General features: G+C 48.2%; 1 protein-coding gene and 2 long non-coding RNA genes across 4 annotated transcripts; 1 reads left to right on the top strand and 2 right to left on the bottom strand.

Annotated features, from left to right (window-relative positions):
* Positions 1–8083: 8083 nt before the first annotated feature.
* Gm38953 lies at positions 8084–9525 on the bottom strand. Its single transcript, XR_880145.1, has 2 exons — positions 8885–9525; positions 8084–8300 (listed from the first exon to the last, which is right to left on the bottom strand). It is a non-coding gene; the product is annotated as a predicted gene, 38953 (long non-coding RNA).
* A 41-nt stretch (positions 9526–9566) lies between these two features.
* Gm38956 lies at positions 9567–16005 on the bottom strand. Of its 2 annotated transcripts, XR_880146.1 has the most exons (3): positions 14972–16005; positions 14813–14879; positions 9567–9883 (listed from the first exon to the last, which is right to left on the bottom strand). It is a non-coding gene; the product is annotated as a predicted gene, 38956 (long non-coding RNA). The 2 variants fall into 2 exon arrangements; XR_001780297.1 differs by lacking the exon at positions 9567–9883 and adding an exon at positions 10995–14557 and having other exon boundaries at positions 14813–16005.
* Positions 16006–19966: 3961 nt separating this feature from the next.
* Positions 19967–24388, top strand: Gm21885 (predicted gene, 21885). The gene is made up of 4 exons (NM_001378258.1): positions 19967–20109; positions 21639–21713; positions 22784–22959; positions 23967–24388. Exons 1-4 carry the CDS (start codon positions 20070–20072, stop codon positions 24111–24113), a joined length of 438 nt encoding a protein of 145 aa, NP_001365187.1. The 5' UTR covers positions 19967–20069; the 3' UTR covers positions 24114–24388.
* The last annotated feature ends 1507 nt before the right edge of the window (positions 24389–25895 follow it).

A 25895-nucleotide genomic window follows, 5' to 3' on the forward strand; every position in this document is an offset into this window, starting at 1 on the left:
AAGGTTGAACTTGGACAAGCCAGGGTGGAAAATTAATTTGGATTGCTGGCTCCCAGGACAATAGGGAGTGTGCTTTAGCTTCAACTGGCCAGAAAAGCGGTTCTCTCCCTCTCTCCCTCCCTCCCTCATGTCAGAGTAGTCTTCATGGCCCCTCCTATGAACAAGCGTGGTGCAAGATGAGCTGAGACACAAGCAGTCATTTTCCTCAGTGGTCAAAAGCACTTCCCCACACGTCGGGGTGGGTCAGAAAGAGCACACCCCATCCCCACCTCACCTCTTTCAGAGGCACCATGGGTGAGGCAGTGTTCTGCCTCTGGCTGAGGCATCTGGGAGCAGTAAGGAGGACCTGTGACTAATAGGTAGCCAGGTGCCCCATGGATAAAGGGTCTCAGAGGATCCAGAGTGGGCACTGGAATCCAGGCTAGGAAGCACAGTGGTCTGCACACAGTCTGCCACAAAACCTAGCCTTCCTGGTTAGTAGCAACTGTGTAACTAACACAGGCCCCTTGAAAGCTTTCAAGGTCAAGGTCAGGGTTACTATTACTGTCATTTAACACTGTGATTAAAAGGAAGTTAGGGAGGAGAGTTTATTTTGCTTACACTTCTACACACACCACTGTTCATCACTGAAGGAAGTCAGGATAGGACCTGAAACAGGGCAGGAACCTGGAGGTAGGAGCTGATGCAGAGGCTTTGGAGGAGGGGCTTGCTCCCCACGGCTTGCTTGGCCTGCTTTCTCATACAATCCAGGACCACCAGCCCAGGGACAGCACTGCCTACAATGGGCTGGGCCCTCATTCATCAATCAATAATTAAGAAAAGGCTGGGCCGGGCAGTGGTGGCACATGCCTTTAATCCCAGCACTTGGGAGGCAGAGGCAGGCAGATTTCTGAGTTCGAGGCCAGCCTGGTCTACAGAGTGAATTCCAGGACAGCCAGAGATATACAGAGAAACCCTGTCTCGAAAAAAAAAAAAAAAAAAAAAAAAAAGAAAAGAAAAGAAAAGAAAAAAGGAAAGGCCCTATGGGCTTGCCTGCAGCCCAATCTTATGGAAGTGTTTTGTTAATCAAGGTTCCTACCTCTCAGAGGACTTTCGCTTGTGTCAAGTTGACAAGACTACCCAGCATAAGACCCCGGAGCAAGACTCAAGGGTTATTTCTGACCATGACCTTTTCTCCTCTCTTCTCAATCACCGACTCACTTCAGGTACGACAAGGAAAACACACACAAATGTACCAGTCATGCTGGCTCACACTTGTAATCCCAGTGCTTGGGAGACTGAGGCGGGAAGATCATAACAGTTCAGGCTGGGCTACAGAGACCTGGCCTCAAACCAGCCCACAACAGGACCCCCCCCCCCCCACCCATGGGGCTGGGGAGATGCCTCAGCAGTTAAGAGCAGTGGCTGTTCCTCCAGAGGATCTAAGTTAGGTTCCCAGCGCCCCGTGATGACTCACAGCAACCCCGTCACACCAGTTCCAAGGGATCCGACCCTCTAACCACCTACTCAGACACCAGGCACACACATGGCACATAGATATACATGGTTGCAGAATACAATAAAAATTACATACATACAGGTGTGTGTGTGTGTTTATATTTAAGCATATGTTTAAGCACATGCATTCATGGGTTTGTTTTAATTTTAACTTAATTCTTTAAGTCTTTGTGTGTTTTGCCTGCCTGCATGTCTGTGTACCATGTGTGTGCCTGGCTCCCACCGAGTAGGCCAGAATTTCTACTGATTCCAGAAGTTTCTCATTATCCTGAAATGAAACCTCAGACTCATTAGTGTTTGTCCCTGGCAACCTCAAACCTGCTCTCTGTCTCTATATGGCTTTTTCTGTCCTGGGTGCCTCACGTCAATGGAATGTATCGGTCTTCGCCTTCTGGGTCTGGCGTCTTTCACGCAGTGGGGTGATGTTCTCAAGTTTTAGCCACACACAGCAGAGTGTGAATGGGTACTTTGTGCCTTTTTAGGGATGTATGATATTCCACTTTGCATTATCCACCCATTAACTGATGGAGCCTGGGGTGTCTCTTCCTTGGACTGTTTCTCATTAGAGCCCATAGCCCCATCTCTAGACCTGACACTCACCACGTTGCTTCATGCTCTGTACAGCACTGAGCATGTTGTATGGTATAGCAGCCTGCCTTCTAGCCAGAGGGAGAGTGCCCTGGAGCAAAGGGGATCTTAAATGTCTGTCATTGTATCCGGCGCAGGGTCAGTCTGCCAAACAGATTCTCTGTCTCTGGGGTTTTTGGAGGTTTTATGTGGTTTGATCTCTCCCTCCCCCCCCCCAGCCCCCTCACTTTTGAGACTGGGTCTCATTTTGCAATCCTGAGTGGCCTGGAATTCACGATGTAGCCCAGGCTAGCCTGGAACTTTCTGAGATTTGCGTGCCTCTGCTTCCCCAGTAGTGCAATTAAAAATGACTGTTGCCCAGACCATGTCTGGGCCCTCAGCAGCCAGGGTCTGTTACCTACCACCTAAGGCCATGCAGAGTCCCTGGACTGGGCTGGGCTGATACCCAGAGACATGTCTGAGGGCTGTGTAGAACGGGTCCCATCCCTCACCTGGGCATTGTGGGATAGCTGGCCCTGGATGCATGACAGAAGAGCGGCTCCACCTCCACAGCCAGTTGCAGTACTTGGGAGAGCAACCCCGGCATAATTGTGGGTGAGAGCCAGCCTGAGGAGCCGAGTGTGGGAGAGCTGGTCTTGGAAGAGATACCCACCTACCCACTCATCCCTCACCAACTGCAGCAGTAGGGAGACCTGACCCCGGGGAGTCATAAGACAGGGAGAACTAGCCCTGTCCTTCATTGATTGCCACACTCAGGAGAGCGAGCCCTGCACTTTGTCTGGGCAGCTGACTACTCAGAACTGGCCCTGGTTGCAAGGGTTTCGGGTAAGCTGGCCCCAAGGATGTGAGAGCAGGCGAGCCACCTAGCTGACCTCTCAGGCCTGAACGCAGGGCTTTGAATTGGGCTACCCCAACAGCTACCCCATTGATGAACTGCTGGCGTACTAGTTGTACAGAAACTACAGGATCTCCATGACACAGGGTAATAACAGGATATTTGAGAGGAGTCCCAGCAAGGTTCCAGTACTGATAGCAGAAGCCAGAGGCCTTAAAACAGACCGAGTTATTGCAATGAACATTTGCAAGCAAAGAAGTGTGGACCAAAGGGTATATATAGTGTGGGAGACACTGTGATATACTACAGCTTCTACAATGAGATTTTTCTCTCTCTGTTTTGGGGGAAGTTGCAAGGGTGGAGAGTGGACTGGAGGGGAGGGGGAGGGGGAGGGGGAGTGAGTGTGTAGGTCAGTCCTCTCCTTCCACCACGTGGGTCCCAGGTCTAGGCCTTGGGTCATTAGAATCTGTAGCAAGTGCCGTAACTCGAGCCAGTTTGTCATCTCACAAAACAGATTCGTCAGAGCGTTCTTACTGTTAGACTGCCCTCCATCCAGCTTGCAAAATGTCCTCACCGCTCCTTCCAGGCAAAATTTCAACAGAACCCCGCCCCCACCAACAGGCTCCACCTAGTGGAACACACTAGCAAACCACGATGTTTACATTTCAGAGATCCCTGTGGGGTAGGGTGGGGGGGGGGGGAGACCACTTAAGGTAGGAGGGTCTGAGAGTGCTCCTGAGAGAGGACCTCCCAGGATTCTCAGAAAATCAAAACAGATCCTCTGGTTAGGGACAAATAAGCGAGGAGCTGGAGCAGCGCCACAGTGGGAGAGTGGGCATCCGGAGCGCTCTCTGCTAATTGCGCCGGTGATTTTTCTGTTAGCCACAGGACGCAGGGAGGGGAAGAAGGAGGGAGAACTGAGCGATCTCACTCCCTGTTGATAAGAGCTCGCCCACAGCTCTGCCCAGTGCTTCCCGGTAGAAGGACTTCAAGGGCCCTTAGAAAAGGCACAAACAAATCCAAAGCAGAGAAAAGAAAGTTAATTCAATTAATTAAGCTTTTTGTTTTTAAATTGTTTACATTCTCATTCCCTCAATAAGCAGTTGTTTTGATGTTTCCTTTGACTAACAGTTGACAGTAGATATTAGTTTTCTCTCTCTAACTGCCAAATGCCTCTTCTTCCGGAATCCCATTCTTTGTTATCTACCTATGTATCTATCTCTCTATTAGAAATAAAGTAGGAGCGGGGCGTGGTGGCACACGCCTTTAATCCCAGCACTCGGGAGGCAGAGGCAGGTGGATTTCCGAGTTGGAGACCAGCCTGGTCTACAGAGTGAGTTCCAGGATCAGCCAGGGCTATAGAGAGAAACCCTGTCTCAAAAAACCAAAAAAAGAAAAGAAAAGGAAAGGAAAGGAAAGGAAAGGAAAGGAAAGGAAAGGAAAGGAAAGGAAAGAAAAGAGTAGTCTTCATGGCCCCTCCTATGAACAAGCGTGGTGCAAGATGAGCTGAGACACAAGCAGTCATTTTCCTCAGTGGTCAAAAGCACTTCCCCACACGTCGGGGTGGGTCAGGAAGAGCACACCCCATCCCCACCCCACCTCTTTCAGAGGCACCATGGGTGAGGCAGTGTTCTGCCTCTGGCTGAGGCATCTGGGAGCAGTAAGGAGGACCTGTGACTAATAGGGAGCCAGGTGCCCCATGGACAAAGGGCCTCAGAGAATCCAGAGTGGGCACTGGAATCCAGGCTGGGAAGCACAGTGGTCTGTGCATAGTCTGCCACAAAACCCAGCCTTCCTGGTTAGTAGCAACTGTGTAACTAATGCAGGCCCCTTGAAAGCCAATTTAACACAACCTACAATAACTTGGGAAGAGTCTCAATGAGGGATTGTTGTATACAGTGGATTGGCCTGTGGGAGGCAACTGTCTTAATTAAGTTAACTGATTAGAAGAGTCAGCCTACTGTGGGTGGCATCATTCCCTAGGTACAGGGTCCTGAACAGTGTAAGAGTGGAGACATCAAGCTGACCACAAGCAAGCAAGCAAGCTGAGCATGCTTGTCCTTGTTTCTCTCTGACCCTGACCTTGGATATGATTTAACTTGCTATTTTAACTTCCTGCCACCTGTACTATTCCTGAGATGCACTAAAACTTAGAGTTGTGAACTAAAATAACCTTTTTCTCCCCTAAAGTTTTTTTTTTTTCAATCAAGGTATTTTATTGCAGGAACGCAAGGTCCTGAATGGCACTCCCCAAATAGCTGAGAATGGCCTTGAACTAACTCCAGATCCTCCTGCCTCCACATCACAAGCAATAGGATACCAGGCTTGGACCAGCACACCCAGTTTTATACAGTGCGGAGGCTTAAACCCAGAGTTCTGAGCATCGTAAGCAAGTACTCTATCAACCAAGCCATGCCATCACCCCTGCCTCCTACCTCCTAGCTCCTCTCCTCACCCTCCTTTGCTACAACACCGCCCCTGCCGCCATCTTACACATCCCTGTCAGTGTCTATGCTCCCAGCATCTGTTCTCTCCCTCTTATAACTGCTCTGTTCTTATAGCTTTCTCTGTGTAGCCCTGGCTGTCCTGGAACTCATTCTGTAGACCAGGCTGGCCTCTAACTCAAGAGATCTGCCTGCTTATGCCTTCCAAAGTGTTTGAATTAAAGGCGTGTGCCACCCCCACCCAGATAAAATCTATTGAACTGGTCTGTGTTCCACAATCAGGACAGGACATCTTTGACATGGCTTCCACAGAGTCCTTGGGGAGCTATGCCACCCAGCTGCCTGGAATGGCCAAGGTGAAAACTATATACATTGAGTTTCATGAAAGACATGTGCTTTATTTCCACGTTGCTCCCCTGGTGGGACACTGGTTATCTTTGGTGAGCAACGAGGTCACCAGAGAGCCTCTCACACAGGGAGCATGCTCATCATCCCACAGATGAGTCCCTCTCTACCCTGTCCTCTGGTACCTCCATTACAAACTGGGCCCTCCAGCAGATAGGTGATTCTCCTCTGAGCCTCCCATGGAGCATTGAAATCTGTAGTATCTGAGTCCCTTCCTACATACACACACACACACACACACACACACACACACACACACACACAGGTGCTTCAGAAAGGCAAAAGCCCCAAAGCCCCCATCAACTTCAGAAGAGAGAACAGAGAAAAGGCTGGGCTCTGGGGCTAGCTTCCTCTGCTGGGAATCCTGCCTTCCGTTCTCTGAGGTCCCCAGCCCCCCACTCCTTTCCAAAGCCATGCATAAGGTGGGTGCCCTTCCCGAATACCATTCAGTTCATCCTTTGCAGATCACAGTTCCTGCCAGCAGAAGTTTCAAGGCCTGAAGGTGATCTGAAGGCCCAGTGGGTCAGATAGATTTTTCTGTTTTTAGTTCTGGCTTATCGTTTATTTGATGGCACAGCTTCCTTGAAACCTGAAAAGGCGCCTTATCTATTTGTTTCTAGTCCATTCCAGATGCCAGCAACCACACACAAAGGCATTTTTAGAAATAATTTTCCAGCCTGTCTCTTGCTTCCTTCTCCATGGGAGAACACTAAGGAGGCACCATGAAGCTCCTGGCCCCAGGGAAGAACACTACCTACTCTGACCTTGGGCAAAGCTGAGGCTTAATGGCCCTTTGCTGCCTAAGAGTTTGGTTTGTTTGTTTGTTTTTAAATATTGTGTGTGTGTGTGTGTGTGTGTGTGTGTGTGTGTGTGTGTTATATGTGTGCTGGTGCCTCAAGAGACTAGAGAGGAAGTCAGATCCCTGAGAGCTAAAGTTATAGTTCTGAGCTACCTGACCTAGGTACTGCATGTCAGAGTCAGAACTCCAGTCCTCTGGAAGAATGGCAGCTGCTTTTAATCACTGAGCCATTTCCTCGCCCCCCTGTTTATTCTTATTTCCATTTTTCTTTCCGTGCAAGGGATTGAACTCAAAATCCCAAACATTCTAAGCGTGAGGTCTATCACTGAGCCATACCCCCACCTTTGGGTTCTAAAGCCTACTTAATATGGTTTCCTCACTGTTAGCATCTAGGAAGAGTTGCCCCTTCCAACCAAGACCCCTGGTTTTGTGTGAAGTCTGTCATTTCTGTTCTCCTTACAAGTCAGTAAGTTCTTGCCTAGGCCCATCTGGTCCTTGTAAGGCCTTGTCAAACATTGTTAGTAATGCCTCCCTTGGGTAGATGAGTAATTCTCCAGTTGGACACAAGGAGCAGATCTAAAGCATGAGGATACCTTACAGGCTCAGCTTTTGATGTGCTCAAAACTGAGCAAGCCCAGTAAAGATGATTTCAGTCTCCATCCAGTTCCTGATGTTAGTGCTATAAAAGGCAGGTGGGCAAGGCAACACAGGAGGGTTTCCCCCCTGAAGTCCTCCCCACTCTGGGAAGTTCTTCCTCACTTCCCTTCAATAGATGTGCTAGTCACTTCTCATCGGTATTTCCATTTCCTTCGCAGGCATGAGACAACGAGCTTAGTGGCCTCAGTGGCCACTGAGTGTCTGTCTTAGTGCTTTACTGCTGTGAAGAGACACCATAACTATGACAACTCTTATAAAGGAATGGTATTTGTGGTTTGTATTGGTTTTCCCAGACAGGGTTTCTTTGCTTAGCCCTGGCTGTCATGGAACTCGATCTGTAGACCAGGCTGGCCTTGAACTCAGAGATTCACCTGGTCTGGGTGAATCTAATCACCAAGGACTGGGATTAAATGTGTGTGCCACCACCAACCAGCTGAGATGCATTTAATTGAGGTGGGCTGTAGGGGTGGTGCCGATGCTAAGGTCCTGTTCCCCAATTGGTTCTTGGTCTGTCAGTAAAGAAGACATGGGCCAATTGCTGGGCAGAAGGAATAGGCAGGAATTCTGGTCCCCAAGGGCAGGAGACAGACACAGGAGAAAGAGAAAGAGTTTGCCAGGCGTTGGAGGGAGAAAAGGTGACCAGCCATGTGAGATCTTGGGCAGAGCAGAGGCCTGTGGCTGGTCCTACAGGCAGGAGGTTGGACGTGTTTAGTAGGAACTAGATGTAACTGAGCAACTAAAAGTTAGGGCAGGTGGAGAGCTATGGAGCTAAGAATATTGATAAGGCATGCTTCTTCAGGTGGGAGATGAGTAGTGCCTAGCAATTGTACCAAAAAGGCAAGTTGAGATTGAGCAATATGTGTGTCTGTGTTTTTTTTAATCTGTGGATTTGAGGGAATCTGGGTGGGGGCTGGTAGCACAGCCCATTCCCGGAGCTTAGGCGGGGTAGCAAAAGTGACCCACAACAGCTGGTTTACAGTTCAGAGGTTTAGTCCATTGTCATCATGACGGGAAGCATGACGGCATGCAGGCAGGCGTGGCACTGGAGAAGTAGCTGAGGGTTCTATGGCTAGATCTGCAGGAAGAGAGAGAGCATTTGAAACCCCAAATCCACCTCCATTGACACACTTCCTCCATTGGCGCCACACCCTCTCCAACATGGCCATACCTCCTAATTCCCTCAATGAGCGCCATGCCCTAATGACCAAGCATTCACATATTTGAGCCTATGAAGGTCATTCCTATATGAACCATTACAACGGCTGACCATAGCTAGCACTCCTGGTTAAAGTCATCAAGATCCGAGAAGGAATCCATTGCTCTCAAAGAACCCACATAACCAATGCTAACTTTGGTACTGAGATAAAGTGACATAAGCGTATATAAAAGAGAAGTTCCCAAATTTCCATTGCCAGAAACAATGTAAGTTTATTTCTCACTTTGAAAAGGGAGACCCAGCCAGATGGTTCATCAGTTAAAGGGACGCACTGCCAAATCTGAAGCCTGAGTTCCACACCCCTCCCCTCCCCAGGCCCACACGGTGGATGGAGAGAACCCTCACAGGCACCCCTTCCCATCCCTACTCACAGAATCAAAATAAGTAAAAATGTAATGTTCTAAAATGGTGGATAAGGGAAGCTGAGAAGCTGTTGTCAATACCTGGCCTGCGAATGAAGTCCAGAAACAAAACTTCAAAGGACTGAAAGAAACAAGAATAGAAAACCAGGCATGATGACCAGTCACAGTGACATCAGTCTCAGCCTCATGATGAGTTCAATCCAATACGAGTATGTTAGACCCTGTTGTAAGAAAAGAAAGAGGCTGGAGAGATGGCTCAGTGGTTGAGAGCACTGACTGCTCTTCCAGAGGACCCAGGTTCAATTCCCAGCAACCACATGGCAACTCACCACTGTCTTGTCTATAACTCCAAGATCTGACACCTTCACTTAGAGACATACAAGCAGGAAAAACACTGATGCACATTTTAAAAGAAGAAAGAGAGAGAGAGAGGGAGGGAGGGAGGGAGAGAGAGAGAGAGAGAGAGAGGAAGTCAGCCATGAAGGTTCATGGGTCCCATCTCTCAGGAAGGTAAAAGAGGAAGATGGTCACATGTTCAAGGCCACCTTGGGCTACAGAGTACTAACCCAGCATGAGCTAGAGAGAGAGAGAGAGAGAGAGAGAAAAAAAACAAGGTCGTGCTATACAGCTAAGCGTATAAACTTCTAATCCTCTTCCCTCCATCTCTTTTGTGTTTGTGTTTTGTTTTGTTTTGGTTGGTTGGTTGGCTGAGTTTGTTTGTTTGTTTGTTTGTTTGTTTGTTTTTTGAGACAGGGTTCCTCTGTGTAGCCCTGGCTGTCCTGGAACTCGCTCTGTAGACCAGGCTGACTTCGAACTCACAGAGATCCACCTAAAGGCCTGGCAGCCTCCATCTCTTGAGTGCCACCCTTACAGGATTCTCCCACCACGTCTGATTTTTATTCATTTGCAGACTCCTGCAGTGGGTTGAGCTTATCGCTGGCCTTGGGTTGCATTCGCGTCGTGATGGTTGCCCGGCTCACAGAGCTTCAGGACATGACTTCTTGGTCCACTACAGAAGAAATCTTCGGAGCCCTGGGGAAGAGAATTGGTGGGCTGGGGGTAGAGTTTCATGAGCCGGACCTAGAAGAAACATTATCATGCTTATTCCATTGGCTGGAACTCAGCCATCTGTCTCCGTTCTCTGTGTGTCCCCAGGACACTTGCTGCCACTTCCTGTTCTTCCCCATAGCAGACCTTCCATCCTGTATGCTCTGTTGCAACCCCACCCAGGTTCCAGTGACCTATGGTTCAGCATCTTTAGGTCTTATGTGTTCCCCAAACCTTATATCTCAAGCAGTGGGTCGGACCTCTCACACTGCAGGATGGAGTCTAACTTGATCCCATCCACCAAGCCTCATTTTCCTTCTCTGGCTTGTGATTCAGGGAACCGTTCATTCTGTCAAGCGCCCAATCTATAAAGCCCAGAAACGGCCCTGGCTGTCACCAGTTCCTCCATGAAGGCTCCTTGAATCACTTCCATTTCACAAATCATTCTCTCTCCACCCTGTACCGACTCAGCCCAGCTCAGATTCTCGTGTTAACCTCCTCTCAAGCACCAACGACCCCACAATCGTTTGAAGCTGCATCTTCTAAATCCGATCTAATGACATCACTGTGCTGTTGTCCACGTAACCACATTGCTTGAGGTCCCCCATCTGTGTCGTGGCAGGACTGAGGTGGGGACTCTGTTTTATGAGCGTTTGGAGACCTGGGATTCCACTCCTCATTCCTTGCAGGATGAGGAGCCAGAAAGCACAAAGACCATTCTTCACATAGCAGAAACCCTCAAACGGTGCAGAGCCAGCCACCTCCTTTGCACACACTCAGAATCCTGCAGTGGGTCGGCAGCTTTACTGAGGGGCCTACTGTCGTGTCCCCCACCCCCAACACACACACACCTGTTCTGTTTCACTGAGATTCCTAATCCCCAGAGCTTGGCAACCAGGCTCTTTTCACAAGGGCAGCCTTGTCTCAGGACACTGTTCTTGCAAGACAAAAACCTTTCCGAAAGACCCCCGAGGGTCACTATGGTCCACTCTGCCTTTCTTATCTTCCTGAAGATGAGGCAGCCACTTTGTGAAAATGAATTGGGTTAAGAGGAGTCTGGGATTCGGTCTTTGAGACTGTCTTTGTTTCGGCCCAATCTTCTTTTCACTCACCCACCTTCATATAAGATGTATTTTTTTCTATATTTATTTAAGACAAGGTATTGTCTTACTACACAGTTCAGGCTGATCTTGAACTCTTGATCTCTCTGCCTCTATTTCCTGTAATGGGTTGATTGGTATATAGCACCACACTGGCCTTACAGTAGCCCCTTTTACATACATTAGCTTCCTGGTTATCTGTCTCCTGACCAAAAAGTCAAGAAACAACGTAGAAAAATGCAGCTACTTTGTTTCCAGGCACTGTCTCAAGAAAGCAAGGCAACACTGTTTCCAGCCTGCAACACTGTCTCGTTAGGGTTCTCTTCTTCCCAGGGAACCCGCGCAAGTGTCTGGCTTATTACGTCTGGAGCTCGCTCAAGTCTTACTGAATGAGTGAATGAGCACAGTGACATAGATGACCCTGTGAGGCAGATGATGGCATTGTGCTTCCTTTTCCCCCAATCACTACGACAGGCCCCGTGATCGCTCACAAACCAGGCTCTGTGTCTAGGGCCTAGACGTACCTTCCTCTCGGCAGAACTGGTGGATCTCAAACAGTGCCTACCAGGTCTACAGGTGGCAACTCTGTTTGCCCACGCGTTCAGGTTCAAAGTATCAGTCCCATCCCCTTCCTGTCTCCTGTCCTCCCCAGCACTGGCAAACACCAGGGTCACAGAGTCAAAGTGACTCCTGAGCGTGGCTACCTCCTGGGCCACCACTATTACCAGCTTTACCTCCGAGGTGGCAACATTTCCTAACTGGGCCCCTGCTCTCCTTCTCCCCTCCCTGACCCATTTTTCTTGTGCAGACAGGAACCTCCTGACAAACTCAGGTTGCTTCTCCCTGCCCTATCGACTGCTTCAGACAACTATTCTTACACGTGGAATAGAGTCCAGAGTCCTCACCAGATGCTACAATATGCATGCGAACATGCACACTGTCTATCTCTCATTGACTCTGGTCTAGCCATGTAGCCATGTGTTTCGCATACACAGGCTACTGTTCCAAGACTTTGGTTCTTTGCACTGTCCTGACCTGGAACTTTCTTTCCCACCGGTGGGCTTGGCTCCCTCTTTTTCATGAGCTCTCAGTTCAAACACGCCAGCAAGCCCTTTCCTGCCTACCTCATCGAAGAAGGAACAGCACCTTCTTCGGATCATTTTTTTTGGTAGCCCTGCCCAGTGTTGGTTTTCCTGTTTATGAGGTGTCATTATCTCTAAATTGTAAGTGCTGCACGCACAAATCCTACTGTGTGCTGGCATACTCCAGGGACTAGAACTGGGCCTGGCACAAGGCAAGCCTGGCATACACGCTTAACAGGGCAAAAATGAGAGGGCATCCAACAGACAGAGACACTGGCAGAGGCAGATCTACTGGGCACAAAGGACTCGGAGCACGGGCCTTCATGGCAGGTCTCACGTTCTCCAATCCCCCTGTCTCAGAGTATACCACCAATTTCTGCTGTCTCCCAATATGGACTCTGGCCTCAGCCATGGGTTTTCTTTGGCCAGGGAAACATTCACAGAGTTCAGGGAGATAAGCTGAGGCCTTATCAGCTCTCTGCCTCACCGCAAGAACATGCCTGGGCATGCCTGCAGCGGGGATGCAGAAGTCCATTCACAGTGTGGACCAGCCAGTGCACAGGCCTCACCGGCAGGTGTGTGTGGGGTGGGGGTTGGGGGTGGGGGCAAGGACCAGCATGACTGTGGCCCAGGGAAAGGTAGCCAAGTTGAGTCTGCAGGCTCCAGATCCAGGAGACCTGGGAGCTAGGCTGTGTAGGCAAGACTGAGCAGTGTAGCATGAGACTTCATATTGCCTTGAGCCCCAAGGACACACTAACTGAGGGGCCGAGGAAATGGGGAGATCAGTGAAGTGGGACAGGAAGAGGACACAGATTGCAGTGTGAGGTCATTGCTCCTAAGGTGGGCTGAGTCAGGGACAGGAGTTCTGAGTCACTCAGAGGATTCTACCCGCCGGTCACATAGCTCCCCATTCAGGTCCTTCAATCGCATTCCCCCTTTCTCTCCCAAGACATTCAATACTTCTTATTTCCTGTTACAGCTTACCTGTCTAATCCTAGTCATTGCTGTCAAACTTTAAAATTAATTCTCAGGGGCCAGAGAGATGAGAGTACAAGGACCTGAGCCTGGATCCCCAGGCCCCCCGGCTGGGCATGGCTGTGCTCTAATGGTGGGGACAGGTAGATTCCCAGAAATAAGAAGAGAGCAATCAAACAAGCCACTGGTGTATTCCTCTGGGCTGTACATGTGTGTCAGCATTGGCATTTGTGTGCACGCGCACACGTACACACATATAAACAAACAAACAAAACAAAACAGATATAAGACCCAATGTAATCTACATAAAGATTTAAACCATGCCTGAGACAGAGTTCAATGGCCCTAGCCATGGAGAGAAGGCTGGCGTAGGAATTCTCTAGAAGCACTCAACTTGTCTGGGCGGCTTCACCGAGCTTCGTGAGGTCTCTGACCCACATCTGCAAGCGGTACTCTGAGTAGCCAGCTGCCTACGGGAGGCAGGTTGGAGACTGCCTCTTGGCAATGGCAAATTCAGGGAAATTACAGAGGTTGGTGTTTGTTGGTTTTGGTTGCTTAGCAGCTACACACCATGGTGGAGGTGGGGCTAATCCAGAATGGGAACCCCCTACAGGCCAAAGATCCCTCACAACATCCCTACAGAGTTCGTGGGCACTGAACCTGGGCCCCCTGAGAAGCCAGGGCCATCAGAGATGCCATTCATCATGTCCCCAGCAACAGCATCCAGGGGCAACTTGACCCTGGGGGCAGCAGGACGGTCCTCTAGAGTCCTTTCCTGTGGTTCTACTGCAGTCTTATGGGTTCCTGGACAATTTAAGAGATGGGTCTTCTTAGTTTACCTGGTGATTCTGTGGACTGCTCAGTCACCCTTCCAGAAAATTCTCACTGGGCAGAATTAGCCAGCCTGGTTTTCTGCTGTGTACAACCAGTAGCTCGTCTTTGTCTACCTTCTACCCCACCTCACCTCTTAGAAACCACATCCAAGAGCCCTGTCTCCACCCTTCAAGTTACCAGGAGCACAAACAAACCCTGCGGTCCTGGAGAAGATGAGTCAGCCTGTACCAGAGTACCAAAAAACAGGGTAAAAGGTGTGACAGGCTAGTGTTGGAATTGTCAGCCAGGCTTCTTTCTTGGTGTATCATCCTAGCCTGTGATGTATCATAATGCCTTAGTTTATCAAGGCTGTGCTGTGGGAGCTTGACTGCTGAACATTGGAGTTCAGAGCCTTGCCTCAGCAAAACCCCAACCATGGGAGGCATTCTCCTGCCTCACCCCAGCTTCAGCATCTGGGTGCCACAGAAGTTAGGGGACAGAGATACCAACATTCCCAGAACACCCTACACGTATCTCCACATAAACTGGACATGGTGGACTATATGGTTTGTCTGGAAAGAGAGGGACCGAGATAGCCCAGTCCTCCATTTCCTCCTCAAGAGGCTGAGACAAGGTTCTGGGGTCAGAAGACGCTGAGGGTCAATCAGTCTGAGGTCTGGATGGACCATAGACTCCTTGGATGTACCCAGCAACGGTAGACATTGGCAACGATGTATCTGAAATATATAGACATTTGCAAAAGATGCTGAGTGAGGCCAGAGGCCGTCTTTGTAGATGTCCACTAAAACAAATTAGCATCCAAAACCAGAAGCTATCTCCATGGCTCCAACTGGAAGGAGAAGGAGGAGGGACACTTAGAATTCGCCAAGGCAACCTTGAATTTTTCCAGAAAAGAATGCTTTCACGCCATGCAACATGGGAAAAGGAGATGGAGGTGAAAATTTCCATGGACAGAAAGTAAAAACACTCACACGTCTGACTTGAGGGCCTGAAGTCTGCCTCCATTATAGAGATCTCACTCAGGAAACCTTGCTGCCCCTGGTGCCCACGAAGACAAAAGCCAAGGAGGACATGGTGAGTTTTACAGGGAGAGTTTGACATCTAGGTAAAATGACTTTTTCAGTAGGCACCTGGGGTATACCGGGCTCCTGGAATGTGCTGGACACCATGCTCAAAATGAGATGAGGCTCCCCACTCTCTTGGATAGCGCTCAGCGCAGTGGGGATTATCATTTTGCTGACGAGGAAAGCACAGTATAGGGTACTGAATGAAGGAGTCAGACTGCATGCTTCCCATAGCTCAGTTAAATCACGCCAAGCGGCTGCACGGATAGGTTTCTGGGACAACCAGGAATACAGCTCTGGAACTTTAAACCCGAAGGTGGTGTTGGGAGAGATGGGAGGTTCCGGAGGGAAGGGATTTACTAAGGCGCAGGTTCTTGGGGCGAACTCTGGAAGGCGTTGTGCGACCCCTCGTGGATGTGAGAGAAATAACAGCGTGGCACTTCCCTGCGCATGCGTTGCGTCGGAGTACCTAGTTCAGCTGGTACTCAGAGCTCAGCGAGGAGAGAGGAGCGCTCATGTTGTATGGGGTTAAAACCCAACTCAGCTCTGTGACTATTCTAGAGGATCCGGGTCTGGGGAAGGGCATTCTGGGAAGATAGAAGGGAAACAGATCTTCACTAAGTGTTGACTGCCCACGTGGAAATAAGATGCAAAAGTGAAAGATGAGGGACTCATCAGGTAGTGATAACTGCTGCTCAAACCTGGTGTCCTGAATCCGAACCTGAGTCAGGGTAGAACATGAGAAAGGATTCCGGAAAGCTGTCCTCTGACCTCCACAGTCGAAACGAAAACGACATACTCCTTCACACTTACTTGGAGGCTAGAATTAAAAGAGACGGCATATGCACAGTTCAGCCACTCATGTTGGAGGCCAGCAGAGGACTAAGGTCTCTCTGGAGACTGCAGTTTCAAACTATTGCAAGCAGAATGTCTGTAAAGACACCCACAGTGTCACTGTGCCGGCTGGAGGCATTCCTCCAGGGGTCCAGGTACTCGGCTTCCCTCTGAGGGCCATGGTGAAGTATGGAGGAAACCCTCCAAACACCTTTCTTTCTTTCTTTCTTTCTTTCTTTCTTTCTTTCTTTCTTTCTTTCTTTCTTTCTTTCTTTCTTTCTTTCTTTCTTTCTTTCTTTCTTTCTTTCTTTCTTCCTTTCTCCCTCCCTCCCTCCCTCCCTCCCTCCCTCTCTCTCTCTCTCTCTTTCTTTCTTTCTTTCTTTCTTCTTTCTCTTCTCTCTCTTTCATGTGTGTGTGTGTGTGTATATGTGTATGTATGTGTGTGTGTGTATAGTGTGTAGTGTGTGTGTGCCCGCGCTTGTCCTTATACAACATGTGAAAGCATACAGGAGCCTTTGGAAGCCAGAAGAGGGCATCAGAGCCCTTGGAAGTGGAGTTACAGGCCTTTGTGAGCCACCATGTAGGTGCTAGGAACAGAAAGCAGGACCTCTGGAAGAGCAGCAGTGTCCTTTAACTGCTGAGCCATCTCTCCAGACCCCCTTTTTAAAGACTGACTCTCATGTAGCCCAAACTCACTATGTAACCAAGGATGACCTTACACTTCTAATCCTCCTGCCTCCATTTAACCATGAGTACTTGGGGGGGGGGGCGGGGGAAGAGGGCAGCATCTATCTTTTATATACTACATAATTAAATTTTAGAAAGAAAATCATTTCTATTTATTTAAAAATTGAGTATTTGTAATTTGCTGCTCCCAGGATTTTTATCCTATAATGAAATGTGTTCTTTTCTCACAAATTTACAATTGTTAAGTGCATTGGTTAGCACTGTCAGTTTACCAGGATCTAGAATTATTAAGGGGACAAATTTCTGAGCATGCCCGTGAGGAGGTTTCTAGACCAGGCTAAACTAAGGTGTGGAGACCCACCCTACATGTAAGCGGAGATCCCAGAGTGACTAAACAGGAGAAAGAACACTGAACATGGGCGTTCATCTCTGCTTCCTGATTGTGGACGCAGTGTGACTGGCTGCTTTCTGCTCCCACCATGTCTTCTCTACCATAATGGACATCATCTTCAACTCATGAGTGAAATAAGCCCTTTCCTTCCTTAAGTTGCCTTTGCCAGGTTGTTGTTGTTGAAAGAGCTCTGGCTGTCCTAGAACTGACCATGTATATCAGACTGGCCCTAACTCACAGAGATCTACCTACCTCTGCCTCTCCTGGGTGTGCCACATCTGGTTAAGAATTGTTTGATTTTTTTAAAAAAATTGTGAAGCTGGACAGATGGCTCAGTGGTTAAGGCATGTGGTGCTCTTGCAGAGGACCCAAGTTTGAGCCCCAGAACCATCAGAGTGGCTCACAACCGCTGTAGCTCCAAGGGACCCAATGCCTTTGGCCTCTGTGGACACTGTAATCACCTGCCCACACTCACACATAGGCATGCACACATACACATAGTCAAAATAGAAATACTGCTTAAAATGTGCATGCTTCTGTGCACATGTATGGAGATAAGAGAGGGCGTGAGTGTCTTCCTGCCCCCCTTTGTAGCCTCTGTGGAGTCCTTTGAGGCAGGATCTCTTCCTGAACCTGGGGCTCATTTTTTTCCTAGCTCGGAGGGATGCCAGCGAGCCTCAGCAACCCACCTGTGTCTGTCGTCCTCAGAGCTGGGGTTACAAGCATGCCGAGTGCCTATCTTGTTATATGGATGCTGGAGTTTAAACTCTGGTCCCCAAAATTGTGCAGCAAGTGTTCTTAACCACTGAGCGATGCATCTCTTCAGTCCTCAGGGTGGGGTTGGGGGAGTGGAATCAGATGGGATTTTTATTTTATTTTATTTTATTTTATTTTGTTTCGAGACAGGGTTTCTCTGTATAGCCCTGGCTGTCCTTGAACTGAGAAAACTGCTTGCCTCTGCCTCCCAAGTGCTAGGATTAAAGGCGTGCATCACCACTACCCGGCAAGGATGGGACCATTTTAAATGCATGGAAAGAAAGACAAGTAAAAACACTCTCAAACAGAACAAGACAGGAGAAAAGGAAACAAGACACAGAAACAACCTCCAAGATGTTCTGTCAGCTTGGGGACCAGTGCACTCGTCCTTCAGCCCAGCCATCTTGTGCCTAAGAATTTCCCTGTAGAGATCGACATGGGTGTTTGGGTAGACAAGGGTCTGGAAATGTGAGCTTCAATGAGGAATCTGGCAGAGTACATCAGAGCCACACCCTGGAATACTCTGGTGCAGCCCATTAAAAAAGCCTACAATTCTCTACTAGGGCTGAGCTGTTCCCCCTTGGAGGGAATTTGATCAGCCTGTATAGGTTTTCCTTTAGTGAGTCTATGGTTTTTGTGAAGGCTGGAGAATACTCAGATACTATTTAGTTGTTTCAGTCTCGTATCCCAAGAGCCAGGTTTTTGGTTTTCCTTTATCTTTCCTTGTTGTCATGGTGACAAGATACCCAAGATGAAAGATGGATGATACAACTGAGGAAAGATTCCTTTTGGCTTCTGGTTTCAGAGGTCACAGTTCATGTTCATACGGTACCACCACGCAGAGGGGCACTGGAAAAGCAAAGCTGTCCTCATGGCAGCCCAGAAGTGCAGATGAAAGAAGTGACCCCGCCCCAACCTCACCTCAGTGACCCCCTTCCTCCAACTAGGCTCACCTCCTAGTTATCACTCTTATGATAGGCCCATAACCTCTCAATGGCACCACCAGCTGGAACAATGGGCCTTTTGTGGGAAGACTTCTCATCCAAATCCCAATGAGCTAGTATTTTCTGAAGCAGCCAGGTTTCTCACCCCTCCCCTTCTTGTACTGTTTATCAGGTGGGAAACTATGTTGGCCTTGGACTCACTGAAAAGGCCTTTGGGGCTCAGTGGTGCGCATGCGCGCGTGCACACACACACACACACACACACACACACACACACACACACACATATAAAACCTCTGCACAAGTAGTATGGTGTTTGCCACTGGAAACACTGTCTTTATTATGTTATACACCCTACACTATACAATCTGTCCTTGGCTGGGGGAGGGGTCAGTAGAACATTTTCTGCTTCCCAAGGTTAATTGGTACAAACATCCTTTGAAAAATCAGTGTGGACAAAGGGCAGCCACACTGTGCGCTGCTGAGGCTGGGAGTGCACATATGAAGATGGGGGTGATTTGGTGGAGCCGGTTCTCTCCCTTCAGCCTTGGCTGGGTTCAGGAACCCAGGTTGTAAAGCTTGGGGGTGTCTTTGGTGATGCATCTTACCTGCCCATAGACCACATAAAAAAACTTTAAAAAGCAATAATGGTTAAGGAAAAAATGTCAGAAAATCGAAGCTATGAAGGAGAACTGGCTTTCCTGGCTGAGGAAAATCAGCATAACCCTCTCTAGTTAAACCCATGCTGTCTTAGCATGAGTTAGACAAGACACCAACGGGGAGATGAGAGACAGGGAAAACAGGAAAGGTGAATCTCAAATCATCAGGCCGGCGGGGCCATTAATAGAAGCGCAGTGAGTACTGCTGGGTGACTGCGTGCACACATGCACAGGGAACAAATGAGCTGTGAGAACAGTATGGGATGAGTGGAGGTTGCCCTCAGCTGCAGCCCCCACCCCACTGAGCCTGTTTCAACAGGTGGGGTGATTCGGGGTGCTTGTTTATGGCTCACCACACCCTGGCAGGCCAAAGTACATTTCCATACCCATGCTCAGGTCAGGCCAGGCAGACCTACCTCCTCCTGTCAGCCCTACCTTCCTCCAATCATGGCAGGAAGTCATCGTCAGCATAGCATGGTGGGGAGGCAGACATGCCACCCAAGTCTATTGCCAGCATGTGCCTAACTGGCCACATGACTGACAGCATTTCATTTCCTTGGACCTGATTCCTCATTTGCTCCTTAAACAATTTCCCCACTGTAGCTGTTCATTACACACACAGGGCTTTAACCTGGTAGTCAGACCAGAGCAAAGGGCCCCATTCCCACCCTGAACTGTATTCAGGAGTCAGAGCCTAGAAGGGAGTGAGAAGCCTTGAACTTCAGTCTGCTGTCACATGGCACACCTAAGCCTGTGTAGCAATAAATAACCCTGCCGATATTACAGGGCCGGTAACAGAACATACTATCTTACTGCACAGACCTGTGTTGAGGCACTAGGACACTATTTGGCTGGACTCTGATATAGAACGTGAGAGGGAACACTGATCTGTCATGAAGGAGCCTGAACAGGGTATCAGGGAGACGATGGCAGGTAAGTCTGGATCATGTCCCAAAAACAGTCCTCAAGGGGAACGGTGGCAAAGGGTAGTGGGGGAAGGTGGTGACTACTGCTGTAGGCAGTGGGCCAGTCATGAACAGAGGAACTGGGCCAAGGGCTCTGTCCCAGGACCAGCTAAACAAATGCAAGCAGCAGCAGGCAGTATCTGGCACTCACTGGTGCCAAGGGGGCCTCCAGAGCACTCCTTTTTCTTCTTGTCACCATGTGAATGAACTAGGCCTTTTTTTTTTTTTTTTTTTTTTTTTTGGTTCCAGGTTCAGAGCAATCACATACCTTACTCAAGGTGTAGAACTCGGTGTCAAAGGATGCATTCAGACCCCAATTTGTTGCCACCCAGTTAGGTTTGGGAAAGTTCCTCAAAGAGTTAGCAGAACCTCACAAACCCACTGCTCCACTTTACAAACGTGTGAGACGCTACTTAGGAGAGACCAGCCTCTGGGCACAGGGCTGAGTCATTCCATGGCAGAGGTTGGAAGGGCAAAGACGACCTCACAATCCCTGAGTGAGGAATGGGACAGTTCTGCTGAGTGAGAAGGGGGCTGTGCTGCGCAGGGCTGTCTCCCCACCTGGAGCATGTGACACTGCAGTACAAGCAGGGTTTGCATTTGGAGAGACCCAAAGCCATTGCTGTCTTGAAATTATTCATTTCAACTTCTACCCTGGCAAATGCTGTCACCTCAGTGGGTACCACAGTAACTCTCTCCTCACTGTCACCTGCCTCTTCTGCCCTGCAAAAGCTCACTCAACTCTAAAGACTCATTCATCTCCTTGGAGTTTTGTTGTTACTCGTGTTGGGAATCAAACCCAGGGCCCTAGGCATGACGGAACCTCAGCCCTACAAGGTGTTTTTAGTTTTGGTTTGTTTTGTTTTAAATTGCGTGTGAGTACACTGTTGCTGTTTTCAGTTATGGTTGTGAGTTACCATGTGGTTGCTGGGAATTGAACTCGGGACTTTTAGAAGAGCAGTCAGTGCTCTTAATGGCTCTCTCTCCAGCCCACCCTACAAGGTTTTAAAGGAAGCTTTTCTCTGCCTATGGGTTTCTCTGTATAACTGGACCTTTCTACTACGTAGCTTCACTAGAGACCTGGAAACAAAATAGTGCATACAAAAAAAAAAAAATACCAATAGAAACATAAGAGCATAGATTACAAATATTCCTTTCCCAGACTAGGCACCACTTTATAGACTTGGCTTCCTTTCATGATTTGGTAATTAAGAAAAAAAATCACTCATAGTTAAAACCAGGGTCCAAGGGATGGCCAGTTGCCACATAAGCCCAAGACCCAAATCCAATCCTCAGAGCCTACTTAAAAGGTTTCACACAGGAACCACAGCATGCCCCACCCGGAAATAAACCTTTATTATTATAAGATTAAGACTAGTCCTTTTCCTGGTCTACCCATGAAGGGAGAATAGGCTTGGGTGGGGGGAGAAGGAAGCAGACCCAGGCAAGCACTGGAACTACCACTTTCTCAGACCATCTCTTTCCTAACTCTCCCAGGTCAAAGTCAACACGGCATGAACCCACACTTGCCGACTGAGCCACACAACAGCACAACAGACAGCGCCGGTCTAGGTAAGGCCTAGGCTCTTGGACCATGTTGTCAAACTGCTCACCACATGGCTCCGCATCTCTCTAGTCCATACAGTCCTTGAGAGAGTAAACTGTCAAGACTCACATTCAGTGCCATAGTTGCACAAATCACTAGCTCTCAAGGGATGCTGCAAGAATCACACTAAGTGATTGGCACCTGGCCCAATAAATATTTCATAGTAACTTTCCAACGGCCAAATATCCCAACTGCTACACTGTCTTAAAATATCCACTGTGTGCTTTCCTTTCATATGTATGGGTGATTTTCTGCATGTACGTATGTGCACCATGTGTGGCTGGTACCCTCAGAGGCCAGTGGATCCCTGTAACTGGAGTTACAGATAGTTATTAGCTATCATGTGGGTGCTGGGAATGGAACCCAGGTTCTCTGGAGGAGCAGCTAGTGCTCTTAACCACTGAGGCATCTATCTCTCCAATCCTCCATTATGTATTTTAAATCTCTAAGAGCTAAAAATATCACTCAGAGTATACTTGCTGTACATGTATTTAGTCCCCAGTCCAGACACAGGAAGATGCCAGGTGTGGCATGCATGCCTGTCATTCCAAGGCTGAGGTAGGAGAGTCCAGAGTTCAAGGTCTATTTGGGCTGTATAGTGAGACCTGCTTTTAAAGACAAATGGGGGCTGGAGAGATGGCTCAGAAAGCTGGGTGCTTACAGCTCTTCCAGGAGTCCAGTTTGGTTCTCATCTGGCAGGTCACAACTGACTCTAACTCCAGTCCAGAAGATCGAACACTTTTTGGCCACAGGTACCTGCACACACACACATGGCATTCAAAGACATATGTCTTTTCCAAATAACTAAACAAAAACACACCTTGGAAAGACTGGCTGGCATCAAACTGCAATCAAATCTATTAGTAGTTGGCCAGGTGGGCACAAACTACGGTCAGCGCAGCATATCTGCAAAAACTTCAAGTCTACTTATGGTTCAATTCTTAGCATCATCTTTGCTCTAATAACTGATGTTAACAATCTTTAAAATGGGTATTTTATCTCTTAAAAAAACTATGTTGAATTTATGGGTGACCAGAGCTGGTGCTTAAAGTGAGAATTCAGGATTCCAGAGAAAATGACTTCATTGAAATTGAGCTGCCCAGACAAGAGTTAAGTTACCACAACCTACTCCAGGTGAGCTGCTCTCAACTGGGGATCCCCCCAGAACAAGTGGAGAAGATGAGGAAGCTGCCAAACACACTGCTCCGGAAGGTAGGTCACATACCACCGAAGGCACCATTCTGGTGGGTGAAGTGACACAAAGCCAATCATTCAGTTTTTATGTTCCAAGTGAAGTTTAAGATGCTAGAACCTACAGGAGAGCCATGAAGTAACTGGGACACTTTCAACCAGCCGTTTTTCTACTCATGTTACAAGCCTGCTTGAGCGGCAAGTGATCTGCAACTTAAAGGCTTTTATTTTTAGCTGGGCCAATCTCTGGCTAATAAAGACAATATTGTCCTCAGACTAGAACATGGTCTGCACTTACTGCCTAGCAATCCACAGAAATGTTTCTTTGAACTTTATTTAAAGACTTACTTATTTAATGTATATGAGCACAGTATTGCTCTCTTCAGACACACACCAGAAGAGGGCATCGGATTCCATTACAGATGGTTGTGAGCCATCATGTGGTTGCTGGGAATTGAACTCAGGACCTCTGGAAAAGCAGACAGTGCTCCTAACAGCTGAGCCATCTCTCTAACCCTTCTTTGAATTTTTCTCCCCAGGAAGAAAATGTAGATCTCAAGTTATAATATCAGGTTTCATGCTTTAAGATTTTTTCCCCCAAGCTGGCCAGTGGTGGCACACACCTTTAGTAATCCCAGCACTTGGGAGGTGAGTAGATCTGTGGTCTTATAGTCTAAGTTCCAGGACAAAAACCTTCTGAAATGCCCTTGGCCTTTTTATTGATGCCTCAGTCCTTAATGATAGAACCTTTGTAAATTATCATTAAGTCACAAGATGATCACACTTTCCAGACAGTGTTAGTATCAGGCTGGGCATGTCGGCTCACACCTTGATGACCCTAGTACTTGGGAGAAGCAGAGGTAGACACCTTTGAATGCCAGGCAGAGACTGTCTCAAAAAAACAATTCAACTGCTGACATCCCCAGGGAGAGACAAAAGCCAATCTGAAGCAGCTCTCAGTAATAGTTTGCCTTACTTCAGTGACTTACATAGTGTTCTTAAATCCCTCAATCTTTCCCATCATGTAGGACAAAGACATTCAAAGACTCCAGGACTTTCAGGAGATAGAACTCCTCTTGGTGAAGAGTGGAAACCCTGACTGGACTCAGCACACAGCATTACCTCGGACAGAGACACCATGCTACAATAGTAATGCTGCCAAAATGACTTACTAGCTCCAGAAGGGTCTGCAGTAATTTTGTCAATAATGAGGCTAGGCCCACGTGACAATCTGGCTAACCACAATGAACTTTGGAAAAAATGTCATCTGCAACTTCTTAGTAGGAACTGTTTCACAAGCTCATGGCACCCATGGGGCCAAGTTTATTCTGAAGTGCTGAAGCCCAATACTGACATCTGACTGAGTTACATGCACGGATGCACGCCCAGCTTCATTTACCTATCCATTGGAGTGACTTATGATCTGAGTAAATTAACTTCTCCAGCCCGAGACAATCTGTGACAACAGCTCCCATCACTGTAGTCGGTGGCAGCTTCCCTAGCTTCACTCCGAGGCTGGCAGTCATCATACCCAAGCTGCTCTCAAGCCCACTTGTGGTGGCTATTAAGTAACTCACTTCATAAGCACTCAGCGGTAACCCGCCTACGTTCCCTCACCATTCCTCTTTGCACAGCCACTGCTCCTTGACTAGCGTCACCTCTGATCCTTATGAATTTAGTTAAAACACCAGGGCTCCTCATAGACCATTTGCATTCCTAGCAGCTGAGATTAGAGGGAAGGTAAGGACACACAGTAGGCATTACCCATACCCAACAACTGTTAGAAGGCTATTTAAAACCATGCTGGCTAGCTCCAGTGGCTCAGCAACAGCTAACTGTGACTGGGCAGGATGGATCCTCAGTGACAACTCCCTTGTGTTTCACTTTCAATAGGAAAATTTAGGCAGGAGCTCAAGGCTGCTTAGGTTAATAGCTAAAAATCATTATTTGTAAAATGTTGTTTTCAATTAGTCAATTTTAATTGAAAAACAACTTAGTCAGGAGGCAAATGTTATCCTCTATCCTAATGGCAGAACCTAGTAGGTGACATCCAGTGCCTAGTTCCAGTGCAAACAGTAATCCTTTCATAAAGCTAAGGACCAAGTTCTTACCTGCTCTAGTAATAAGCATACTCCACTCAAAAACAGAACAGGGACAGGGAAGGGAGGCTGGGGCATGGGGATCTATTAGCCCCAAGAGCACAGACTTTGTGTAGTAGAGGGGATGACCCCAAACCTCCCACATGCTGGCATTACAGGTGCACAGACCCTTTTCTGTATGTCCTAAAACCTGGGGGTTCTAGAGGATGCACAATTAGGTTTACTTTATATCTTAAATGTATATGAAGTCCCTGCATAGGGAGCAAGTCCATTAAATAACTCTTAGGTGGAATGAACCAGGCAGCAGAATGAACGTTAGACTAAGATGCCCGGAACCTAGCTGGGTTAGAAGAATGTCAGCACTCTCACTCCTAACTGCTCACAACTTCCCTTGGCACTGCCAGCTACTGACAGATGTCCTGTCCAGCTCACGGCTGCAGTGCTGCACTGAGAAGAGGGCAGCAGGCAATGGGGGAGGGAGTTACACATTTTCTCTTTACTGACCAACCCCAGTATCAAGACCTGCGCCTACATGCACACTGAGCTCACAGCTGTCCCCAGCTCACCTTGAAGTCTCACTGAGCAGGGCGTGGGGGAAAGGACTATAGGAATGAATGCTTGCCTATGTAAACCCCACACCTCTGCTGGTGCTTTTCAAGTCCTAATCATTTTTTCGTAAAGAGTAAATGTTCTTGTTAACCTTCCTTGGAAGGCTGCTTACGAGTACCCATTCCCTAGCTGCCATTTAACAAAAGATACCACATGTGTACGCCTTGTCTGTAGTGTTCAGGATTCTATATCTGGCCAAGTATGGTAGTGTACTCATAACCCAAGAATTGATGGAAAGATTCCCTAGGT

The sequence above is a fragment of the Mus musculus genome, chromosome 11, assembly GCF_000001635.26.
Source record: "Mus musculus strain C57BL/6J chromosome 11, GRCm38.p6 C57BL/6J".
NCBI classification, from domain to species: Eukaryota; Metazoa; Chordata; class Mammalia; order Rodentia; family Muridae; genus Mus; species Mus musculus.